Source organism: Vitis vinifera, chromosome 6 (genome assembly GCF_030704535.1).
Source record: "Vitis vinifera cultivar Pinot Noir 40024 chromosome 6, ASM3070453v1".
In the NCBI taxonomy this organism is placed as follows: Eukaryota; Viridiplantae; Streptophyta; class Magnoliopsida; order Vitales; family Vitaceae; genus Vitis; species Vitis vinifera.
Genome location: NC_081810.1, coordinates 19,918,086 through 19,933,476, shown reverse-complemented (window position 1 = coordinate 19,933,476; position 15,391 = coordinate 19,918,086). Strand labels below are relative to the sequence as shown.

Below are 15,391 nucleotides of genomic sequence, written 5' to 3'. Positions count from 1 at the left end.
AATATTATGATATTTGATTATAATATATCTAATTTTAAAATATATATTAGTATTAAAATATGATACATTTAATTCAATTGTATTAAACAATATAAAATAAATAATGATATATATATATATATATATAATTTTTTAATATTTTAATTAATTATTAATGATATTAAAAACATTATGAAGAAAATTATATAATTTTTATATTTTTGGTAATTAATTAAAAGACTTTGCATTTAATTATAAAATAATTATAATTAATTTGTTCTTTAAAATATTCTTATATTTTTTTTATATAATGAGCTTTAAGTATATATAAATTTGTTGCATATTATATACCAAAAGGCAAGTTTGCCCAGGTGGTAAGCGGATTTGGGATTCAAATCCTCTTGGCAGTAAGCAAATGGGAGGGCACTGTAACGCGTCTGACTTTCGTTGACCTGCGTTGACCATGCGATATATCGGAAAAAATCGTCGATTTATCGCCAATATATCGCGATAAATCCTGAAATATCGCCGGACCGATATTTCTCTATGAAATATCGTGTCGAAACCCTTCGATACACGATATTTCAGTATCGTCGAAATATCACGACATTTTCTTCCTTGGATAAAAGACAAGGGGCTCTGTTCAACTTGACGGTTGACCCGACCTACCCAGTCCAACCCAACTTAGGTTGGGTCCGGATCATGAATTAACTTTATATTATTATTTATTTAATGTGTAGTATTCATTTAGTTATGTTTTCTCAAAGTATTTTTAAATTTATTTCTTTGGATAGATAAATAATTTTTTAATATCTTTAAATATATGTAGAAAATAATGTAAAAAAATATATATAAAATGGTTGAATCTAAAATTTTATAGTGCTATAATATCATGTTTTGTTTTGTTTTTATTATTTGTAATTTTGTTTATTTTCATTTCAAAATATGAGTTTTTTTAGATAATAACTTAATCAATCCGATCTCATAGTTCAGTTTGAAAAAGTTTTTAAAATAAGTTAGAGTGTTTTTTAAAGTAATTTTAAAAAATATTTTTAATATTTTTAACGCTTATATGATAAAAAAATTTAAATATTAAAAATACTTTTTAGAATTACTATAAAACGGATATTAGTATTTTTAGAAGTTCGGGTTGAAATGGAAATTTTAAAATTGAGTTATCACTCAACGTTGGTTGGGATTTAGGGGTGGAGACGCGGAGCAGACTAGAAAATCGGCGACTCTTCGCCGAAAGTAGAGAAATATCGGAAAATCACAAATTTTCCGAAATTTCGGGGAATCGAAATATCCCCACGCTTTATCGGCAGGGATCAGGTAACGGTAAAAATTCGAAAATTTAAATAGGAATCGGTTGGGATTTAGGGTTGGGATAGGAATTCGAAAATTCAAATAGGAATCGGTGGAATTCAGGGTTCCAACCTCCAAAGAGCTCTCTCCCTCAGATTTAGGGTTCCAACGTCTAAAAGTGAGATTTTTCGTCATCTTCTCTCCTTTTTTTTCCAACTGTTCTTCAATCTCTTTTTCATGGTTTAAATAGATGTCTACTTTGAAGACATTACCTTTTGTATCTTTGGTTGTGTTTGGGAGGAGAGGAACGGGAGATCCTCCACTTTGAAGGAGGGAAGCAGGTGCTTCATTTCTGTAAAATCCAGTGTATTTTGTGACCTGATCGAGTTCTCCCCGTCTCCTTTTCTTTATTCTTGTTACATTTTTAATCTATGAAGGGAAAGGAAAAAAGAGAAGGGAAAAAGAAAAAAGAAACAAAAAGAAAAAAAGTGGTTCACTTCAGATAAAGGCGTGAGCTTGATTGTGGGCAATGGGGAGAGAGGGTTTTTGGAGGATGACTGGCGCAGATAGCTACCACTATGTCAAGCATTGACGAGGTGGTTGAGGACTACTTGTCATTTTCATCTTTGAATTGGTATTATGTGCTAATTGGAAGCTAAAGATTGGGAGGTTTGTTCACTGGATTTTCTTGGAGTTGTTTAATTTTGTCTAGAATTTGGTTGTTATGGGAGTGAAAGGGAAGTTGATCATGGAGAAAGTCCAATTTCTCCTCATTCAGCATATTATAGGTATTTGGTGGGATGGCGGATGGTTTGCTTTTATTCGAAGCTAGTTGGAATGTCTTGTTTCATGAAAGGTTGCATCTGGCCGTCCAGTTGACAACATTGGATAGAAACCCTAAGGTTATGTTTGTTTCCCCAAAAATACTAAGGCTATGTTTGGTTCCCAGAAAATTTGAAGGAAAATACAAGGGAAAGAAAATACAAAGGAAAAGTAGAGGGAAAGAAAAAGTGAAGGAAAATAACAAAATAGATTAAAAGTTGATAAATTATTTTTTTTGTTACTTCAAACTCATTTTATTTATTTTAATTCATCAATATAAAGATTAAATAATTTAAAAATACATAAGTTTTTAATTAGTTTGAATCATATTTGATTTTCTTTAATATTTTTTATAGGACAACCAAACATAAAAAAATCATTTTCCTTTGCATTTTTTTTCTTTCCTTAGTATTTTCTGGGAACCAAACATAACCTAAGGAAAGAAAAAAAATGCAAAGGAAAATGATTTTTTCATGTTTGGTTGTCCTATAAAAAATATAAAAGAAAATCAAATATAATTAAAACTAATTAAAAATTTATGTATTTTTAAATTATTTAATCTTTATATTGATGAGTTAAAATAAATAAAATGAGTTTGAAGTAACACAAAAAAAATAATTTATCGACTTTTAATCTACTTTTTTTTTTTCTTCACTTTTTATTTCCTTATATTTTTCCTTTATATTTTCTTTCCCTTACATTTTCCCTCAAATTTTCTGGGAATCAAACATAGCCTAAAATCTTCCATATAATGATCTTGATGAAGTGGATGATTTTTTTTATTTTTGTTTTCTTCTGATTTTATTTTATTTTTGAGGCTTTGTAATGGAGGTGGACACAAACTCAATCTTAAATCATTATAGTACCTATTCTATTGGATGGCAAAGCTCTTTTATGGTAGTTGCTCTGCCAAATACTAGTACAAAGTTGCCTGTTTTGCTACAGAGTCTGCCATATTCATGCTCATCCTGGATTAAAACCTATGTGTTTTTCTTTTTCTTTTTAATTTTTTATGATAAGCATGTCTTTTTCCAATATTAAGGCAATCTTCAGCAATTTCCCCTTTTTGTCCATCTGATAATCACATTCAATGAGGAAAAGCCATGTCCATTATCCTTCTGTCCAAATATGTACAGATTCCAGTAGAGAGATTCTTAATATGAGAAGAGATTATATCAACTCTCCCTGTTGTTTGGCATTTACAAAAAGAGGTGACCACAAATGACTTATGATGATCTGCCAGCTTCTGCTTTTCCATTTTTCTTTGCCTACCATGAACTCCTTTAACAGTTTCTGCACTCAACTACTAGTACTCCTTACACAATTCATTTGGTATCCATTCTAACTATGTTATTATATATCAATGTATTTGTCCTATTAATTCATTTTTATTTTTACTGCACCTAATTGCCCCCCAAAAAAGGTTGAATTAAATCCAGAAAGAAGAAATTGGCATTCAATTCGACATAAAAGATGTCTTTTTAAGTCTTGATCTAAGAAATATCAAGGCTCGAAGAAGATCTTATTTTCAGTGCTAAATTTGACTGCATTATTGACTTTCCATATCCAAACATTACATAACCATGCTAGAATTGCTTTGAATATTCCTTTTTCTAGATTTTTTTTTTCCATTTCTTTAAATTTTCCCTTTTTCCCAGTAATATCATTATATTCAAATGATTGAATGATCCTAGGGAGCAAGTTCTGAGAAGATTTGAGTACAGGGCTTTAGTTTGTTAAGTTATGTTTGTGGTATATTAAAGCTTGATTAACTGTTAAGACTTTTGAGTTTCTTTATTTTCAATTATATTATGTGCTGATAATTTATTCTACTGCAAATTTCAGCATCCAATTATATTCTTTTGCTGGAAATTTCGGTGTAGCATCTATAACAAGGGAAGGAAGCAATGACAAGTCAGCTCACTCATGGGCACCTGATCATCCAGAAAGAAAATTTTGGCATTCAGAACAAAAGTATCAGCTCCTCATCTTTTCATTATGTTCTTATAACAGAATTACTGAAGAGTAATTGTGGGATTACAGAGAAGTTATGTAGCATGAATGCACAGGGGAAATGATGATGACATGAAAATGGATAGGCTTACACAAAACCCTAATAACAAACATGGTGACAATATGAATTGTGAGCATGCACAAGTGTGTATTATATGCCAAATATAAATCTTGATTTCTGTACATAAATTGTTACACTCACAACATACTACTAAGTGCTAACTATTTATTTTTCTTTGCTGTTTCTTTTTCTCTATTAAAACAAATAGTCCTGCATGACCTCTAGAGCCATGTCTTTAATTGAACTTGATTTAAGTGTCTGGCATATGTCTAGGCATGTCAAATGTTACTCCAACATTGTTTCAAACATGGACTTGGTTCCTCTTTAGAAGTCTCTGTGCTATGGAGTATTCTCTAGGAAAATATTCTGAAAATCTAAGTGGGCCTTTGAGAATCTCTTCTAGAACTGTTCAGCCAAAAATCTTTCATTACTAAAGATTTTTTTTTTCTTCTGTGCAGAGGCTGTGGTTGGTGGAAACTCCAAGAATAGTAAAACAACTGCCAAGAAAGCTGGTGGTTTAGGAAATCGTAAAGCCCTCGACAACATTACAAACAAATCAACCCTTCATCATGAAACATCATTGAAGAAAAAACATTTACCAAAGGAGGAATTCAATATTGCAGAAGAAAGGTTTTTGCATGATCACAAAAAATGCATTGAGGCGCAAAAAGCAGCAACTGAACCTTGTTTCTTGGACATAGTTCTTCCAGGGCATGGCAATCATATCAATCTGTCAGGTCAATATTCATCACCTTCTTGTTTTTATTATTATAATTCCTGCATTTGCATTGCATTTGTCTCTAGAATTTGGTGAATATATTATACAACACAAGGTCTTAGATTTCAGGTAAAGGTTCATTTCCTGTCTAAGTTGAAAAATGATCCTAAAAGTTCTACTTATATTGTTATCCATCAAAGAGAAGTTCTACATTTATTTTGAACTCAATCCCAAAATTTCTATTAATTTGTTTTTAAAAATATCTGGTCAAGAAGTTAGAAAGAGTTTTCTATAAAATAAAATAAAAAAACATGAGGTTCTCTTGAGCTTATAATGACTGTCACATAAACCAAGTGCTTCAAATTTTGTACCACGCCTAGCTTGAAGGTTTTCATATGAAGGATATGAGCAAAAAAAAAAGTATGAATGACCAAAAATTATAAAAGAGCATTTTTAATTTGACATTCTATTTTTTTTTTTTGTTGGAATACTACCTTTAAATGTGAATATGGCAGACACCCAAGACGTATTCGTCCATGTCAAATAGAGTATGGGAAATCTGAAATATGGTAGAACATGAAGCAGAAAATGCCGAAGTGTAGAATGGGGATTTGTCTAGGAATAGATTTAAATTGGCCAAAAATGTTGAGATGGTCTGAAATTGGATAAGAGGGTTTTTGAACTTTTGATCCCAATTCCTGTTGTATAGAACTTTCTATTAATCTGTTGGCATCTACAGTTACTTTTGCATGAATGGCATTCATTAATCTTGTAATCATGCTATTTTCCCTCTACAGATTCCATATCTCATGCTGAATATCCCCAAGCTAAGCAGGCAAAGGTGATCCAAGTTCCTCTTCTTCCACTTTTCAAGTTATGGAGTTTAAAAGTAAAACTTATGACAAAACCAACAATAACTTGATAATCTTTGGTTTGATAACGTAAAGTTTTGAATGAACTTAATTATTATATTAACCGTAAATTTTCATTGAAACAACAATTTTATGATATGGCTGTGCTTTATATGTATAGGATCTATTATAATTTACAGGGCACGTTGTAGCTTGATGTATTGGAATTCCATTAAAAGAAACTACTTCAGTAAAACTACTCTTTCTTGTACTATTTTATGCAGCTTCACTTATTCATTTATTTCTCTATGCTTTAGATTTATCTTGATAGCACCTGTGACTCTCTGGAACCTGTTGAATTGCCGATGTCCGAGTTTCTTGACCAGTGGAAATCTCCCCAGTCTTCTCCAGTGCATTGGGACTCTCCACCGTCATCACCTTTCACATTGCAATTTGAGCCAGTCGAGTTTCTGCTGAAGCCAGAAAAGAAAATGAAGATCTAATGTGACTGACCATGTTCGACTGACCATGTTCCTTGATTGCTTCTCTGCGGGTTGATGATTGTCCTAATTTCTGCGTGATGAGCTCATCACTGGTTTGCACATTGGAGAAAAACCTTATGCTGTACTTGAATCTCTTGCTGGCCTTATGCTGTACTTGAATATTTTGCTGGTTGAGTAATTAAGGCTGGCCAGTAATTGTGACAAGTCCCAAACTGATAGGGATGCCTTTGGACTCTGGTGCCTCTCACCCAAATCCATTGCTAGCAGGAATACCCTTCTAGATCTTCTTAAGTCATCAAGAAAATTGTATTAGGCTATTAGCTTAATGTGTATTATCTCTTTGCCTACTTCCTAATATTTTAAGCATTTGGGTAACAGGATGTTTAAAATGATTTTACATCTCTAATTTCTGCAGGTCTCGAGTTTAAGCCGTTGCCACTAAACCCGGATGCTTTCTGGGTCCTTGCTATATTTAAGAGAGATTTTATTAATCTTCCTAGAAGCTAGTATTTAGCCAACCAATTCTCTACACATCTCGCTTCCCTCTCATGAAACAATTTATAAGGATTAGGACTAATCACTGACTTAATCAAACAAAAATCTCTTTTGAGGTTTAATTGCACTATTTTAAATAATGGGAGTGTCTTGGGGCTTCTTCGCCACCAACTTTAGCCGAGTAAACTTGTCTTGAAGTGCTGTATGTCTCTACTTTTTGTCAACTTCTATTTACTCAGTCACCACCTCTTGTAGTTTATTACATTTTCTATACCTGTTTCTTTCAGAAGCAATAAACTTTTCTTAGGCCGGTCATTGGGTTGCTCTCATTCTTCTTGTATCTGTACCATTGCTCTTGTTTTACTCTGTACCCCTGGACGGCCACTGCTATTTTCTTCGCCCACCTGAGTAAACCCACTTCAGATTCGATCAGATGATCTTCTTTAACTCCGTTAGCATTTACTGTACTCTCTGGAATATTATTACAACATGGTGGGTCTCCTTCTAACTGCTCTTTTACTGCACTTTCTTCCTCAATTTTCTTGTCTATCTCCTGATGAAGCCTCCTTCAGTCTCTCCTACAATGGAGGGAGGGTAATGACTGAACCAGTGGCTGTTTCTCTTCTATGGTTTGGTACTGGATGGCAAGAGTCTGGTAGAGAAGCTATTCGAAATGCCATAGCTTCTGTAACTGCCTCTGGATACCCAAATGAAGATTCTGAGGTACCCACATTAGGAAACTGGTGGGAGATCATTAGACAGTATAAAGATGGTTCGGGTACTCCTGCAACAGGCAGAGTAGATGTTGGTGCAGAATGCTTCTACACCGGCCCCCAGCTCAACATGACTCAAGACCAGGTACTTGGTATCGGAATGGCTGTTTTTAATGAGACTGCAGTCAATGGATTTGGTGGGAACCTGAACTGTACTCGGGTTTTTGAAGTGAGCGATAAGAGTATTTATCACATCGTGTTTTCCCACACTGTCATGTTCTTGGATAGAAGGGAGCAGAGGGAACTAATGGATAGGTGCAGTGGGGAGTTGCAGGTAGAGGTGTCTGCAAGCAACATGGTGAAAATGGTATGGGCGAGAGCCCCTCAAAACATCATTGATCAGTGCTCAATGTTTTTCCATGCCAAGTCTTATTTGGGTCCCCCAAATGGGGATGAAAAGATAGATAGCTTGGTAGGACATATGCTGGCCAACATCGCTAAGGAGGTTACCAATGGGGATGGAAAAGGATGGATCGGTAACGATGGAAGTGGAATGACAGTCAGTACCACTTGTGCTTTCATGTTCAAACGAGACGAAGAGGGTCCTCCACTATTCATGAATGAAGAAAAGACCCTAACTTTTAATGCAGTTGGAGTCAATGGTTATAGATATACGGTGCCATACATTTGGGACCAGAAAATCAGAAACTGTGCCTTGAAACCCTCGGGTATTCAACCTGATTTTCTTGCTAATTCTTCCTTATTTTCCTTCTGTTTTCATGTCATATGTTTCTGATCCTAGAAAGCTTCATTTGCAGAGGTGTGTGGAAGTGATGGTCTGATGTTCAGAAAGCCAAAAGGGCATTTGAATGCAGGAGTGGTGGTAAATCACACAAATGGTTTGCAGCCTTACGCCCCAAATCAGAAGTGTCAATGGAAAATCGAGTTTTCATCTGCAAAGTTCATCAGTTTCACCTTCAACTACCTCCTGGTTGCAGCAGGTAGTGATGATCATGTCATGATCTGCCCCTCGGATTCAAAACCCACAAGGTGCACTGTGTTTCAAACAGATGATGAACAGTCACTCACAGACTTCAGGATCTTTGGTTCAAAAGCTTATATCGAGTTTGTGAGTGGCGAACACGTATCGTCAGAGTCGAGAGGATGGGAGCTCAGATATTCTGCAGGTATGCTAAACCCACAGATCCCATACCAAATTTGTGATTCTTATTTTCTTTGTTTTAGGCAAAAAAACTGAAAATACACCCAAAAAATTTCTAGGTCTCTGCGATGGAAAGGAAGATGTTTATGATCATAAAGGTGTAATCGGCTACACTTCATCTACTGGCTTTTCCTACGTAGAAGGACTTCGTTGCCAATGGGTTCTTCATGGAAAACCAGGGACTCTTGTATCATTGAACTTTACCCGTATCAACATCTCAAAAGATCTGGATTTCCTTGCTATACATGATGGCCTGATGCAGCAGATTGCTAACTTCTCTGGGTTTTACTCAGGTTCTAGTCTCCCTCGAATGAACTTGATGGGTGAGATTATGGTTGCATTTTCCATCCAGACAGATGCAGGAGCAGGTTGGTCAGCTGATTTTTACATAGCTTCACCTGCTGATCGGAACAAAAGACCCTTGCTTGTCATTGTTGCTGTTGTCCTGGTGGTTGTTGGAATCGGCTTCTTGCTTGCTTTGGTAGGATTATGGTTACTTAGGAAAAGAAAGCATACAAACAGGGCCGACTCAAATGAGAACCTTACAGTGATAAGAGTAGCGGTTAATGGGCATCAGAATCAAATTGGGGAAGGGCCCTCTGCAACCGTTTACAGAGCAGATTTAGCAGATGGGAGTTCAGTAGCAGTCAAATCTCCAAGAGAGGTGACTTCTCAAACAAAACTAGAAGAGGAGGTTTTGCTCAAATCCTCTTGTCACCCCAACATTATTTCCCTAATTGGGTATGCTGAGGATGGAGTTCAGAGACGATATTTGGTGTTTGAGTTCATGGGGAGGGGAAGTTTGAACTGGAACTTGAGGGAAAGAGGAGAAACACTGCAGTGGGAGAAGAGGTTAACAATAGCCTTACAAATCTCCTCAGCAATCCAAATGCTGCACATATACTTGCAGCCACCTGTATACCATGGAAATATAAAATCTGAAAACATTCTTCTTGACGAGTTCTACAATGCAAAATTAGGAGGGTTCGGCACTGCAAACTATTGCAAAAACGATGGGATAAATCCGGAAAAACCATCAGAAATGGCAGAAGATATTTCGAGTTTCGGACTCGTGTTAGCTGAGCTGCTAAGAGGGGAGCCTCTGTTGAATAGACATGCTTCGGAATTTTTCAGGAGTCTCAAAGAATTTAATGAGCTAGATGGGGGCGGCCAAGAGTGCCTTGATCCAAAGTTGGATATTCCCAAGGAAGAATGCAAGATAATGAGTTTGGCCAAGTTGGGTGAAATTGCAAAATGGTGCATTGGTGGAAGCCAGGAAGTTGGAGGAGATCAAGCTACTCCCACTATAGGTGATGTTGTGTTGGGTTTGAAGCAGGTAAAGCAATTGTTTTTCTCAGTCCCAAGCTAAGTAGGGAGCGAAGGAAAACTGGCGCAAAGCAGTGCCTCAACAGATCATAAATATTAAGAGCCTTACGTTTATGTAATATTTACTGTTCTAAGGCGCTTTCTTCTCATATACCTGTATATTTTCTAGTACAGTACCTTTTTTTTTTCCTTTCCTTCTCAAGTTTTGGACTTCCATTTCGCATCACATTTTGTATCTGGCTAGCCTCTGTTCAGAAGTTGAAACACTCCTACTTGACATCACAACATATATGCATTTCACGGAACCAAATAATCTTTAAGTAAATCTTCTGAGTTTCTGGTCATAAACCATACTACAAATTTCTGCACGTACCCTCCTATACTTCATTCATCTTCTGTAGTAGTTGCAGTCCTGCACTATCAAAATACTCCTGTTAATATGAGTAGTTTCATTGACACTTTCCGTTTAGCTTCTTGCAATCCTAGACAAGGTTCAAACTCTCATTTCTACTGACTGATTTCTTAGGCAGTCAATTACATGCTGACTTCTGGACTTCTACGATACCACATTCTTAGGAATTTGATACACTACTTATTATTACTACTATTACTTTTGTTGTTATTATGCCACCAGACAGAATCCTCAAACATCATTCTCTATGTTCTTAATAAAATAACCTGAAGGAGGCAGAAACAATCAGCCTCCTGGAGACCCTTCCAAAGACATTCTCCAGAGATCTTGGGCAATGTCATTCTCTCAATGCACTGTTCCGATGTCAATTCTCAGTAAAGCAATCAGTTACCAAGAGATTCCAAAGAGCATGCTTAAATAACTTGAGAAAAAGGCTTGTTCTACCAATCCACAAGATGTTTCAAGTATGAGAAGCTCTTATCAACCCAAAAGGATGTATCTTTCTTACTTACATCCTAGCCCCTTTCACAAGTAAAGCATGAATTTCAAGGACATTTCTCCCATCCCATGGCTCATTAGATTTAGCTCAAACTCAGGAAAAAAAGGGGCGAGAAAAAAGACTATTTTGATAGGCAAAAAGGACATGCTGTAAGTGATACCAAAAGGGAGCTAAAAAGAAGAAAGACAAAAAACAAAAACCAACTAAAGAAAGCATCTCTCAATCTATCAATGAAGTCCAAGAAAGCCAAATACCTGTTTCCAACGCCACTAACAGAAGGAACAAAGGATAAGTTCATAACTTTCTACTCCCACAACAGAAACCATAATATAAGCATATCCTACACCAACTTGACTCAAAATTAAAGGATTCTCCACCTGCTACACAGATTATAATAATATTCAAGGTTTTGGATAATGGATATACAATCTGCCTTTACTTTTGGAAGCCCAAGCCTTATTCTTGATAATTAGAGCATATCTTTGAACTCAAATTCCCGAAGAAGGTAGCAGCTCATTATGTTGAGCCATGTCCCAAGGACAACCTTAATCGAAATTTTCTCAAAACTGAGCAGATCTAGAAAACACTATTAAATTTTCAGTCTTGCAAATTAGCTTTTACTTGTAAAGACTAGCAATAAGACTAGTTTTTCCTTTTCCTTCAACAATTTGAGTACCCAAACATTTGTGCCTGAATAGTCTTTTGTTAATCCAATCTCATCCTTGAATAAATTAAGATGTTAAATCGGTAAAGTTCACCAGTGCTCCTGATGCTTTGGTACAGATTTTTTAAACTAAATCTAATTTTTATAAGCATTTTATAAAGGCATTCAGGTATGATTGGACAAGCATTTTGAAAGCCAATTTATATACTGGTCCCGTACCAAAATTGTAAGCTGCCATAAGCAAAGAAAATTTTTTGAGTAACCACATATCAACATTTCATGTATTTCAACCAAGCCTGTGTTGCAGAGTGAAGAATCAGGACATCATAGCCATTTAAAACATGGGCATATGACAATTAGAGTCTGTTTGGTAGTGATTCTAGGAAATGTTTTTAGTCTTTTTAAAACTTGAAATTTGTTATCATTCAAGTGTTGGGGAAAGGTTAAAAACATTTTCTACAATCAATACCAAACGCACTCTTATGCAACTGAGCTCTTCATACATAAGTTGTGAGTTTAGATATCATGTTTCAAACCCTCCATGCTACAACTCACTGGCTGTAGGAAATACCTTGTACCAACTCACAAGATAGAAGATCTTTGATAGACTAATGGGGAGATAATTTTTTAGAGGTCAATTCACGTGTACAGCACAACAATTTTGCAATATGATGTTAAGCTAATAACCAAGAAACCATTCTACAACCTCTTCAAAGAGACCACTGTAAGGGAAAACTTCTTCAAGAGAATGCTAGCCATCATAAAATCATTTCAAAAGATGCATAAAGAGAAAAGAAAGGATTCACATCAGAAAAAATATCTGATCATATCAAAGCCATTTCATTCAGAGTCTAAAAACATGTATTTCTTTAACTAATTGGTTCTTGTAAGGAAAACAAAATTTATTTATTTGGTCAACTGAATAAAGCTTAATAAGACTTCCCACAGTGTATCAGGCTCCCAGCACCCAGGAATAGACCAAAAACAGCAGCACTCCCCAGAGTAGTTTGTCCAATGTACCTGATCTTCAGAAGTCCAGGTACCTGCATTACTCAAAAAGGGAGATACAAATAAGAAATAAAAACAGAAATGAAAACAAGTAAGATTGTGTTAAAGAGGGCAGTTCAAATCAACTCAACTCAACTCAACCAGTTCAATTATATCCAGTACTCTACTATTTCTTCTCCATCACCTTCTTATGCTCATTTCCTATTGGTATTTTCTTAAATAACAATATGAAATTTAAACATACACAAGAATTCCCTATCACATACAAGTTTGGCATGAATTCATAAATGGGAAACCAACCTCCAAACCACAAGGCTGCCAGTAATGTGTACCCCAAAGAGAAGTGTATAACATCTTTGTAAAAATTTGACAATTTTCCAAAAACATTTGCTTTAATCATAGATAAATTATGCTTTATTTTCTTTATCTACTCCAACTGATACATTACACTTAAGCTGACTCATATACAAATTGACACATATCTTATGACCTCATTTTACATTTTTTATTTTCTTTGGGGTGGGAGGGGTGCTTCATAATTCAGGAACTATTCGGCATTGTGAATAATTCAAAAACCACAAGATAGTTGAAAAAATGACACAAATAATTCTTCAAGATTTTTATTTGTTTTTTTATCTTGCCTTCAGGTTATGAAGCCTGAAGCTGGGAGACTTTGGCCCAAACTGAACCCACAAAGAAAGACCCAATCAAACATGGGACCACAAGAATTATAATGAATGTGAGACACAAGTGAGCCGATTAACAGCAGTAATAAACCCAAGTCGAGGTAAATCGCATCTAAATATGCATCAACCAAGGTAATGCTTTTTTTCTTCTTCTTTTTTCTGATAGGTATCAACCAAGGTAATGCTGCATAAAGCTCATGTCACTGTTCTTTCTATAGTCTAAAAGGAGAAGGCTCGCCAGGAGGCAATAAGCAGATAAAAACAAATGAAACAACTTTGGCATTTTAGCTTCAAATTTAAGAAGGTATCCTTTAAAAGATTCCACTTAGTCATACCAAGGAGAAAAAAAAAAGAAGCTCACTCAATGGTTTCATGTCATAGTTTCTTATTTTCTGTCACGCATCATTTGATGTGGATGTTGTCATGCCTACTGACAACGACCTTATGAAAATCATAATAATCATGAAAAGGATTAAGCAAAAACTTTTTAGATCAAAAGTCCATCTGTCTTGAAATTCAAGAAGAGGTTGAGACTGTACCTTATACCTAATAGCCTCATAAGTCCCATATACAGCACCTGGATACAAAAATGTTAATCAGAAAATAGAGTCAAGCAAGAAACATAAACTTCAAATAATACAGTGTTCACTTACACTAAGCTGCCTACAAAGACAGATGATATAAGACCATACAATTTTACCAATTCCAGTAATGCACAGCTACTTTTGTAAGCACTACCACTTAGAGCAGGCAGTATAACTTGTATATGTACCATAAGTCAACCCAAAATTCATAAGGACCCATGTGAAAGAACAATAGAGCAAGAGTCAAGACCCCACAACCCAAGCCAAATTTGCTATGTTAACTGCACCTATCCAAAATGCAGCCTAATTAAACACCTTAACTGGCACAAACTCCTCGATGAAGATGCAATACCCAGGCTTAAAACCACACAAACTGCACCAATCGATAATCTCATAGTAGACACAACATGAATCATTCCAGATCCCAGGATTTCATCATCAGTTAGCAATTTTTCTTCATTAAAGCTCAGATGTCATAGATTAGTGGAAAAATGATCCATATTACATCTTGTCAGCAACTTTGAGAGGAGAAAAGCAATAGCATTCCATAGAAAATCCAAAATCCAATTCCAAACCCAGACAGGCTTGGCAATCACTATATATTCCCCCCCTTCCAAATAATTCAGAGGCACAAAAAGGACATCCCCCAAATAAAATAAAATAAAACACAATCAAATAACAGAGAATATAAACCAAATTAGCATTCAAACTAGTTTCATTGCTTTTGCAGACAAAATTTTGCACAGATTATAATCCCTCAAAACCCATTGCCTCCAAATTACAAATCGAACGATCATCTACGTTTAAGATTCAGTTCACATATACACATTCAAACCTAACAGTTCATTTGGTGGCGGAAAATTGGAAGAAGTAACATTTAACACTTTTTCCCCCATTCCTAGGGTTTCCCGGAGACCAAACACAGCATTAAAAACTAAAGGAAGAAAATAAAGAGAGACAAAAAAAAAAAAGTAAGAAAACCCTAGGTAATGGAAAATGGAGATTGGGAAAGGTTTGAAAGAAGATGAAATTACCAACAGCCCCTCCAACGGCGCCGCCAACGGCAACACCGGCGGTGACGCGAGCCAGACAACTGTCCCTCGCCATTACTCTATATCCTGGCAGTCTGTATTGCGAGGGTTTGTATGTGAGTCTGTGACGTGGTTTTTGTTATATAGACTTTCTGCTCATCCTAATTCTTCCATCTTCACCTGAACTCTAATAACACTGCTTTATGCTTGTATTAAGTGGTAAATTGGTAATTAACTATTTGTAAAATCAAAAAAGGAAAAGGTAAAAATAAAAATAAAATCCTACGTAGCATTTAAAAAAAAAAAAACCAAATAATTTTGATTTTAGTCCTTAGAGTTTTGCAACAATATTTCACTCTAGGTTTTAACTCCCGAAGTCATCTAAATTCTAATAGATGTTGAATCATATGATGTTTGATTATCAATTTTGTATTTCTACTTTGATAGTTTTTTACAAGGATGTATTTCAAATTTGGTATCTAGAATTTGTTTTTTTCAA

At 35.4% G+C, this 15,391-nt stretch overlaps 3 protein-coding genes across 7 annotated transcripts; 2 read left to right on the top strand and 1 right to left on the bottom strand.

Moving 5' to 3' along the window:
- Nucleotides 1-1,126: 1,126 nt before the first annotated feature.
- On the top strand, nt 1,127-6,644 carry LOC100258543 (protein PATRONUS 2). Of its 5 annotated transcripts, none has more exons than XM_059737605.1 (6): nt 1,344-1,625; nt 1,722-1,953; nt 3,990-4,080; nt 4,639-4,917; nt 5,696-5,739; nt 6,067-6,644. In XM_059737605.1, exons 3-6 carry the CDS (start codon nt 4,014-4,016, stop codon nt 6,250-6,252), a joined length of 576 nt encoding a protein of 191 aa, XP_059593588.1. In that variant the 5' UTR covers nt 1,344-1,625; nt 1,722-1,953; nt 3,990-4,013; the 3' UTR covers nt 6,253-6,644. The 5 variants fall into 5 exon arrangements, with proteins under 5 accessions (XP_010651507.1, XP_010651508.1, XP_002279758.1 ...); XM_010653202.3 differs by having other exon boundaries at nt 3,952-4,080; XM_010653205.3 differs by lacking the exons at nt 1,344-1,625; nt 1,722-1,953 and adding an exon at nt 1,127-1,311 and having other exon boundaries at nt 3,952-4,080.
- Nucleotides 6,645-6,733: 89 nt separating this feature from the next.
- On the top strand, nt 6,734-10,313 carry LOC104879644 (uncharacterized). The gene is made up of 3 exons (XM_010653200.3): nt 6,734-8,188; nt 8,279-8,647; nt 8,742-10,313. Exons 1-3 carry the CDS (start codon nt 7,237-7,239, stop codon nt 10,049-10,051), a joined length of 2,631 nt encoding a protein of 876 aa, XP_010651502.1. The 5' UTR covers nt 6,734-7,236; the 3' UTR covers nt 10,052-10,313.
- Nucleotides 10,314-12,384: 2,071 nt separating this feature from the next.
- Nucleotides 12,385-15,109, bottom strand: LOC100253405 (uncharacterized). The gene is made up of 3 exons (XM_002279733.5): nt 14,896-15,109; nt 13,817-13,854; nt 12,385-12,626 (listed from the first exon to the last, which is right to left on the bottom strand). The coding sequence occupies exons 1-3, from the start codon at nt 14,966-14,968 to the stop codon at nt 12,513-12,515; spliced, it is 225 nt and encodes a 74-aa protein (XP_002279769.1). The 5' UTR covers nt 14,969-15,109; the 3' UTR covers nt 12,385-12,512.
- Between the last annotated feature and the right edge of the window lie 282 nt (nt 15,110-15,391).

Excerpts from the sequence above, each read along its gene's own strand:
- LOC104879644 (XM_010653200.3), top strand. The coding sequence starts at position 7,237 with ATGGTGGGTCTCCTTCTAACTGCTCTTTTACTGCACTTTCTTCCTCAA. Across the intron at positions 8,189-8,278 it reads CTGTGCCTTGAAACCCTCGG|AGGTGTGTGGAAGTGATGGT; the intron begins GTATTCAACCTG and ends CTTCATTTGCAG. Across the intron at positions 8,648-8,741 it reads GGAGCTCAGATATTCTGCAG|GTCTCTGCGATGGAAAGGAA; the intron begins GTATGCTAAACC and ends AAAAATTTCTAG.
- LOC100258543 (XM_010653205.3), top strand. The coding sequence starts at position 4,014 with ATGACAAGTCAGCTCACTCATGGGCACCTGATCATCCAGAAAGAAAAT. Across the intron at positions 4,081-4,638 it reads TTTTGGCATTCAGAACAAAA|AGGCTGTGGTTGGTGGAAAC; the intron begins GTATCAGCTCCT and ends TCTTCTGTGCAG. Across the intron at positions 5,740-6,066 it reads CCCAAGCTAAGCAGGCAAAG|ATTTATCTTGATAGCACCTG; the intron begins GTGATCCAAGTT and ends TCTATGCTTTAG.
- LOC100253405 (XM_002279733.5), bottom strand. The coding sequence starts at position 14,968 with ATGGCGAGGGACAGTTGTCTGGCTCGCGTCACCGCCGGTGTTGCCGTT. Across the intron at positions 13,855-14,895 it reads CGCCGTTGGAGGGGCTGTTG|GTGCTGTATATGGGACTTAT; the intron begins GTAATTTCATCT and ends TTTTGTATCCAG. Across the intron at positions 12,627-13,816 it reads ATGAGGCTATTAGGTATAAG|GTACCTGGACTTCTGAAGAT; the intron begins GTACAGTCTCAA and ends TGAGTAATGCAG.